The sequence below is a fragment of the Synchiropus splendidus genome, chromosome 2 (assembly GCF_027744825.2).
Source record: "Synchiropus splendidus isolate RoL2022-P1 chromosome 2, RoL_Sspl_1.0, whole genome shotgun sequence".
Lineage (NCBI taxonomy): Eukaryota > Metazoa > Chordata > Actinopteri > Syngnathiformes > Callionymidae > Synchiropus > Synchiropus splendidus.
The window spans coordinates 26,342,513-26,351,224 of record NC_071335.1 but is presented as its reverse complement, the minus strand read 5'-3'; the positions used below and the strand labels follow the sequence as shown (position 1 = coordinate 26,351,224).

General features: G+C 40.8%; 1 protein-coding gene across 2 annotated transcripts; it reads left to right on the top strand.

Moving 5' to 3' along the window:
- Positions 1-498: 498 nt before the first annotated feature.
- On the top strand, positions 499-8,623 carry LOC128753615 (cytohesin-4-like). Of its 2 annotated transcripts, none has more exons than XM_053855405.1 (13): positions 499-663; positions 2,685-2,767; positions 2,841-2,905; positions 3,127-3,196; positions 3,955-4,073; positions 5,103-5,183; positions 5,263-5,375; positions 5,505-5,653; positions 5,970-6,081; positions 6,151-6,227; positions 6,873-6,944; positions 7,019-7,173; positions 7,902-8,623. In XM_053855405.1, the coding sequence occupies exons 1-13, from the start codon at positions 645-647 to the stop codon at positions 7,981-7,983; spliced, it is 1,197 nt and encodes a 398-aa protein (XP_053711380.1). In that variant the 5' UTR covers positions 499-644; the 3' UTR covers positions 7,984-8,623. The 2 variants fall into 2 exon arrangements, with proteins under 2 accessions (XP_053711380.1, XP_053711381.1); XM_053855406.1 differs by having other exon boundaries at positions 500-663; positions 3,130-3,196.
- The last annotated feature ends 89 nt before the right edge of the window (positions 8,624-8,712 follow it).

The window sequence follows — 8,712 nt, the reverse complement described above, 5'->3', positions numbered from 1 at the left end:
AAATTTATTCTTATATCTATTTTTTTTTTTTGTTGTAAAACCCTGATAATTCTTGTTTTGGAGTGTAAACAAATCTATTTATCTCCTCTACACTGAACCAGGCCGACATAAATGTTTGTGTCAACTCATTTGACAGAAGTTAGTGTCGAGCGTTCGTCGTAAACGCAGTTTTGCAAAATGTGTCGAGCGTGTTTGAAGAGATAAGAGCGGAAGTTCCTCCTTTCATTTCTGCTTTAGTTCCTCAGTGAACAGTGTTCGACACCTGCCGAGGTCAAGCCTTGATGTTGCAGTATCTCTTCATCACCACTAGATGGCGGCACAGCATCGAGTGATGGATGCTTTAACCACCAAAGAAGCGGAAGAATGAATGAGTCCAGTTGACTTGCTCTTCAGAGAGTCTTGAAAAGCACCTGTATGACCTTGAGCTGCCAGTGTTTCGCTCGATGCCTTCTACAACGTCATTCATCCTCTGAATTCTCAAGGACAGAGCAACAGGTTGAAGACTCATTTGGTGGTGAAAAAGTGAGCTCAGCCAGAAGAAGGAAGAGGTGGGGTCTGGTTGCAGCATCGGCCTCTTTCACTTCCCCTTCGATGTTGCTGGCTTCCCATCACCTTCCTTCACCATTACATGCTTCTCTGCTCCAATGACGGACGGCAACATGGGTATGGCTCATATTCTTCTCATCTAATTCCAGCAGAATTTAAGCTTGTTATGACGCTCTATATGAATGGGTTATTTGAAATCATTTCAATTCTGAATGGGAAAAAGATTAATACAAAATAACGCAAGAAAAATCATTATATTAAATCGTTCGTTCTGACCATTTTTTCATTATTATCATTATTAAACACATAAAATTTCCAGTCCACAGCATGTTCAAATATCAGATTGAAGTTTCCTCCATGCACAAATGTCATTTCTTTATTTCGATGTGAAGAGGCTAGAACTGCTGCGTGGAGAATTTCTCACACAAACTAAGCCAAACAAGGAAGCTGATACTAAGCTGATACCGCGATACTGAGAATAAATAGACAGAAGTGTATGTCGAGTCGTGAGCCGCAGCTTTTCTCACAGTCAGATGAGGTTGGAGGTTGTGAGGCGGCTTTATCCCCCAGTGCTGAGGAAAACCCTCTGTGTGCTGAGAGTCACCATAGCTGCCTTTCAACCAGATGTGACGTTTGATATTCCAACTTTTTGCTTTTGCTGACCTGCACAGAAGCGACAGATGATCCACTGCTTACAGTGAATCATCGACTATTTGACAGTGGAAAATGAAGGCGCTATCATCTGGGTGGTGAAGGGGGAGGGGCTACAGAAAGATGCAGATGTGAGATACAGAAATGTGTCAAATGTAATTGCTAGTATGCTGAAACTAAAATATATATGAAACACATTTATTTATTTTGTATTTATTATTATTATAACTCACAACTAAAGATTTAAATGTCAAAAATATTTTGATAAATTTAGCAGATATAATTTGGTAATATATTATTATTATTTCGCGACACACACACATTCGCATGCTGTACTGTTGTTGTTTGTTTGTTTATTTTACTTTTTTCTTTATTTTTTTTTTCTTTATTTATACTACTGTTATACTACTGCCACACTGCTGAAAATTTCTCTTCGGAGATTAACAAAGTATCTATCTACCTATCTATCTATCTATCTATCTATCTGTCTGTCTGTCTATCTGTCTCTCTGTCTGTCTGTCTCTCTGTCTGTCTGTCTATCTGTCTGTCTGTCTGTCTGTCTGTCTGTCTATCTATCTATCTATCTATCTATCTATCTATCTATCTATCTATCTGTCTATCTATCTATCTGTCTGTCTGTCTGTCTGTCTGTCTGTCTGTCTGTCTGTCTATCTGTCTGTCTGTCTGTCTGTCTGTCTGTCTGTCTGTCTGTCTGTCTATCTATCTATCTATCTATCTATCTATCTATCTATCTGTCTATCTGTCTGTCTGTCTGTCTGTCTGTCTGTCTATCTATCTATCTATCTATCTATCTATCTATCTATCTGTCTATGTAGAAATAAATAAGGAAAAACATAAAAAAAATATAACAGTAATTACACATTGTGAGACGGAAGAGGGATAAATAACAGAAATGTCAAAAAAATGTGGAGGAAGTTGATAGCTAAATGAATTTTTCATTTATATTTCCATTTATTTTTGCAGTATTTATTTCTTGTGAAAATGATTCTGATCATATTAATGTAGTCATTAAGTCAAATTGAGATTTTATGAGAAATATGCACCATGAGACTGAAAAAGAAAGAAAAGTTTTATTTTTATATGAATTTTTCATGCCAATTTATTTTGCAATATTTATTTCAGAATTATGACACACTTGTCTCTACACTGTATGGTTGCAGTGTCATAGCTTATAAGTAGGGTTCGGGTTACAACTACAGCTGTAAATGAAATGAATATGAAGAAATTTGCAGAAATTAAAATGTATTTTCAGATAAAAACATGAATATGTATAATCCCGTTCATTTTCACATATTATTCCTCAACTATTTGCGTATTTATGTCATGATTTAGCTCCACATTAGCATTTATTTCCGCGTGTTTTTCCTTATATATCTCCAAATTATTTCAAATAGACTAGTTCATTGACTCTTTCTCCACTAGCGACATGGAATTTGGAAGTAAGTGGTCTTTTCATTTCTGTCTAGTTTCCTCAGACTTCAACGCCAACGAGAAAATGGAGCTTGAGTGCATCAAGATGTACAAGAAAGACCTCCTGGACGACATACAGGTACGACGCGTTCATTTTTAAACTGGACCTGAGGAAACGTATCTTGACATTTCCCCCCTCTTTTTCTGTTCAGAAACTAAAATTGGAGATAGAAAATATTATGAGTGAAATACTCAGCTTTGAGACTGCAGAGGACAGGTGAGGCTCCAAGCGCACGTGTGACGAAGCTTCACGAAGCAGTGCCCAACTCATAAGACCCCACTAGATGGCACTGTCAGCTCTTCTAACTATTTTAATTAATCCTGAATTTTGAGATTCAAATTTCCATTTTTGAACAAAGGAGTCCTGTCAGTGACACTGCTTCGTGAAGCTTCACCAGGAACACATTTGTCCCAAATATTCAACAGTTGTCTCTCCAGCAGCAAGACTTTGGAGAAAAGTAAACAGTTCTCAAATGGAAAGAAAAAGTTCAACATGGATCCCAAAAAGGTGAGTAAACAGCACTTCCTTTCATGCTATAGAGAGAATTGGTGAGGCTTCGTGAAACAGTGTCCTTGTTTGCAGAGCCCATTAGATGGCACTCTGTTCTTTTGGATTAGGATTTGAGCTGTTTCAGTAAAGTCTCAAATCAATTTTAAGTGAGGACACTGTTTCATGAAGCTTCACCAGCCCATCACTAAGAAGAGAAGAGTGTGAAGGTGATGGAGCTTCATGAAGCCTCATTTACAGGGTTCAGATGGCATGTTTTTTTTCCAATGGAACAATATTATACAAGAAAAACTGATGCAGCAGAGTGTGTCCAGTAGATGGCACTTCATGAAGCTTCATCTGACTGTCACTACTGAAACACATTTTGCTTTAGTGTATTGGCTTTAAACAATGAACAAAATGCTAAATTGAGCACATGTAAGACACACATCAGCTTTTTCTGTACCGCTAACCAGCTTCCTGCCATTTTTTTCTCACGACCTTGATGGTTTTACATGATGCTTTCCATCTGTTCCACTCTTACTGGTGACGACTTCATTGTTCATCTTAGATGTACATCCGCTCTCAGTTTTTGACCACTTGAATTGTTGGAATGAGGAACAGAAATTGAGAAAAAAAAAAAAATCAAGAAAACAGAAGCTGGAGTTTCATTCAAAAGTGATGGGATTATTTAGACACTGAGCAGCAACTGACTTTTTATCTCAATGGAACTGTCTGATGATGAAAACTATGATGGTGAAAATAACTTTTCTTAACAGGGGATTCAGTTTCTTGTGGAGAGGAAGATGCTGGACGGAAGCGCCAAGTCCATCGCTGAGTTCCTGTACAAAGAAGACGGACTCAACAAGACAGCCATCGGAGAGTTCCTTGGAGAAAGGTGTGGGAATGTCGTCAGCACAGCGCCACCTAGACAAGCCAGCCCTCTGAAGAATCTTAACTTTAGTGTAATCCTGTAGCAAAGCCGCCGATGAGGGATTCGTGCACTTCGGAGAATGTAGGTTACGTTAGGTAACCTTTGCATCCCCTTTCAGTCCTCTTAGGAAGCTTTGCTATTGGATAACACAAAAGCAAAACTTCCTAAGAGGACTGAGCGAAAAGAGATCAAAGAGGTGTTGAATTATTAACTATAAATTTATAAATATAAATATATATATATTTTAATGAAATTACATTGGTCATGTAGGAAGACAGTTCTCAAGAAAAACAAGCATTTACACATCAAAAATATTTATTTATAATCAAGATAATAATGTTTTAAGAGAGGGATGAAATTTGGGAAAAAAAAAATTGTATTAGTAATATCAAACTAGATAGGCAACTTAAAGAACAAAAATAAATACTCAAAAAATATATTAAAAAAATAATAATAATAATATAAAAGAGAGCGGTGACTTATGTGGAAAAGTACAACTTGATTATTCAAAATAATTAGTACCAAGAAATATCATATGAAGAACCATATGCGAATGAAATGTACGTCGTGGAATAGTAACAATGACATGAAAGAAGAAAAAAATAAAAAATAAATACATTTAGATTAGAGCAGATTCAACTTCCTTTTTACTTTCCAAAATGGTGACATTTTGTTGTTATGGCAGCGTGCAAACACAGGAGTCCGAATAGAATGAATAATAAAAATCTAATATACAATGAAAGAACCAGAACTAAATGCCAATAGTGTAGTAATATTCAAGAGAGGTTATTTGAGTAAGTGCTATATATACAAAGCAGACAAAATTCAAAAGTGACAACACATGAAACTTAAAAAGCGAAGTTAGAGTAGAAAAAGGAACTTAAAATATCTGAGACTTTTTCGATGCAAGTGCGTGGAAACACACTGTAAATCTATGTGAACGATCAGGAAGCGTCATAGAAACATGAGTAAGCGCCTCACTCTTTCTTACAGACACGAAATCCACCTCCAGACTCTGAAGGCGTTTGTGGAGCTTCACGAGTTTTCTGACCTGAACTTGGTCCAGGCACTGAGGTAACCTCTCCTGCCCGTGCTAAACCGACAGCGAGTTGGTCGAACGTGACTCAACGCACCTGCTGCTGTGTGTGTGAAGACAGTTCCTGTGGAGCTTCCGTCTCCCTGGTGAAGCTCAGAAGATCGACCGCATGATGGAGGCCTTCGCTGCACGCTACTGTAGCTGCAACAGCGAGGTCTTCCAGTCGACGGGTAGGCCTTTGCACAACACCCCTGCCACCCCACTTCCCCTAAAGCTCTTTAAATACAGTTCTCAAAACGACTCTCAATTCTCCTTACTGCTGTAGTCCACTGACATCCTCTTCTCTTTGGCAACACCAGACACGTGCTACATCCTGTCCTTTGCTATCATCATGCTGAACACCAGCCTGCACAATCCCAACGTGAAAGACAAGACCACACTGGAGCGTTTCATCTCCATGAACAGAGGAATCAACAACGGGGGCAACCTGCCTGACGACTTGCTCTCGGTAATTCACTCACTCACGCAGGCTGTGTGGAGTTTTGACGCGTCAACCTTGCTCCACGTCCACAAGAGCGGAGTGGGCACAGTCCGGCCTGGGGGCCACGTGGTCAGGTTTTAAGGTCCTTGTTTCACATGACTAAAGTCATGTCTCTCCTTCTTTCTTTTGGCTTGACAGCCCCTCACAACAGTAACAACATGCCCCTCTCCACCTCTGCTCAACTGTGACCAGTTGAATTCTCCCCCAAAATTGGCAAATTTGTTGGACTGTCGTCATCCTGTTTCCATTTCCTTATCCAAGTTATGTTCTGTTTTCATTTCAGAAACTGTACGACAGCATCCGGAGCGAGCCGTTCAAAATCCCAGAGGACGACGGGAACGATCTCACGCACACCTTCTTCAACCCCGACAGAGAGGGCTGGCTGCTCAAGCTCGGTACCACAAAAGAAGCGGACAATCGTGTGTTTTGGTTTGAACCCAAAAATATTTTTCTGTCTCTGTAAGGTGGTCGAGTGAAGACGTGGAAGAGGCGATGGTTCATACTGACCGACAACTGCCTCTATTACTTTGAGTACACGACGGTGAGAGAAATTGTAGCTGCTGGACTGCTTGGGTTTTATTTGTTTAAAAACATCTCATAAACCGTTTCTCGTGAAAACAGAAGAGGATGCATTGAAGATGTGCAAAAAAGTTCCCCTTTTTGATCCTAATCTGGTTCCCCACAAACTCAGGCCCAAATACACCCCCTGTACGCCAGTCTCCTGAGCTTAAGGTCCACCCAAAATGGTTCCGTCAGTTGGCCTAGTTTTAACCACCAGCCTGCACCAGGTCTGACCATATGCACTGAAGACATCATCTAAACAGTGACTTGTATAGATAGAAACGAAATGAGAGGCGGGATCCCTGCCTGGCGGCTGGGGATAATTCTTGGCAGTTTAGCCTTCGGACAGTGAGATGTGGTTAGCATTGGACCAGAAAAGGTGGTTGAACAGGGAGGACATCGTGGGTCATGGCAACAGTAGGCCACCACTCTTCAAACTCAAACTAAGGTCCCTAAACCTGCAAGGCCTGACTTGGAAAAATAGAATTCCTTATCCTGACAATACTCCTGACATACTAAAGTATGTCAGGAGTATTGGTAGTACTCATTATGGAAGCCAGGGTTTAGGGTTTACACCCTTCCCTTATTCAAGTTCATTGATTTATTGGTCTTATTCTGTCAACAGGACAAAGAGCCCAGAGGCATCATCCCACTCGAGAACCTTTGCGTGAGAGAGGTCTCTTATCCCCGGAAATCTGTGAGTATCCATCTTTAGGCTGTTCCTCCGACACACTCAATATTCTTGAAAAACTGAATTTCACCCTTGTGCAGTTTTGTCTGGAGCTCTACAACCCCAACAGTCGAGGGCAGAAGATTAAAGCCTGTAAAACGGAAACTGACGGACGAGTCGTGGAGGGGAAGCATCAGTCGTACACGATATGCGCCACCAACGCCGAGGAGAGAGACGCCTGGATCGAAGCCATCAGGTCAGTCACTTGTATCTTCATACACACTGAGAAACCACTACGGATGAGCGAGTGAGGCTTCATGATACAGTGTCCTTATCTTGGGCGCCCACTCTACTTTAAAATCTTTGACCTGACATCAGTTTTAACCATCATCAGACGTTTTGGGAAAAAGCCAATAGGAAGTAGGGAAAAGGGGAAGTTGCTCAAAATGGAAGGCCTCTGTTTGGGATACACAGTAGTAGAGGTACGCTGGTGGAACTGTTCAGTAAAAATGCAGGACCACCAATGAGATTCATGGGTGATTTGAGAACATGAAGCGGATAAGTACTGTTGACATTGGGGACTTGTTGCTTCCCATGATGGAAGAAGTGCAGGACAACCAGGAGGATGGCAAGAATGGGGGTTGAAAAGGAGGCTTCTGAAAAGACACTGTATTTACTTATTGAAGGTTCACTTGCTCATCCGAACACCATCATGGTCCTCCACCCATATGGTGAGTCAGTATTCCTTTCAAGGCTACTCCTACATGATGGCTAGCTGTTCCCCACACTACAGAGTTTCCTATCCACCTGGGTATGAAAAAGTTACTCATGTACCCAGGATATCATTTTTTACTGACCTCCTCAGACTAGTGGTGAGGTTCAAAGCTACCCCATCATGCATTTGCCACAGTTGTGGTTGTAAATAAGAAACAAAATTGAAGTGTGAAAGAAGATGTGACCCCTCGTCCCCCTCTCTTGAAACAGAGCCAGCATCACCAAGGACCCCTTCTACGACTTGGTGTCGACGCGAAAGAAGAAGCTCATAAACCAGGCCACACAGGATTGAAATGTGAGCCTCACATGGACTTCCTGTTTAACTTCTCATTTTGACAGACTGAAATAATCGTTCAAAGAGTGACTCACTGTCAAAACCTCAACGTGCTCAGATGGAATGGTGCAACCGGAATATGGGGGATGTATGACGTACATCCTTCTGAGTAGTTGCTTCATGCAAGTTGCATTGAAGGAGTCAGCCATGCTGCGCACCTCACCTGCCTGGGGTGAAGAAAGTCGGCACAAAACTGGCATTTCGGCACACACTTCTGCAGATTTGTTGCCATCCAGTGTTGGCAGTCTGTTCTTTAAATCCGTGGTGCAAACTTTTTTTTTTTTGCCAGGGGATGTCAGACTCTGTAACCATGTCATTTAAAGTGAAATATAGCAGTGCAATATCTATCTTAAATGTGTAAATAATGTATATTTGCAATGTGGCTTCCTAATAAAAATGTGTGTAAGAACCCTGTTTACACAAAACTAGAGCAGGAGGGTTGAGCAGTTCCTCATTCTGGTGCCATGTGAAAGCGTGTCAGCATCTGTATGTGTGTGTGTGAGTGTGTGACATCCTGTAGCGGGACGGTTTCTAGGTGAAAACTTGGGTGGTTCCTATGCTTGAACTACTACTTTGTGTTTGTGTACAACAAAACTTGATTTCTATGATCTGACTGTGTGTTTTGTTTCAGAAAGTCAACATTTCAGGCATGTTTTAGCAAATAAAAACAAGCAATCTTGAGAAAAA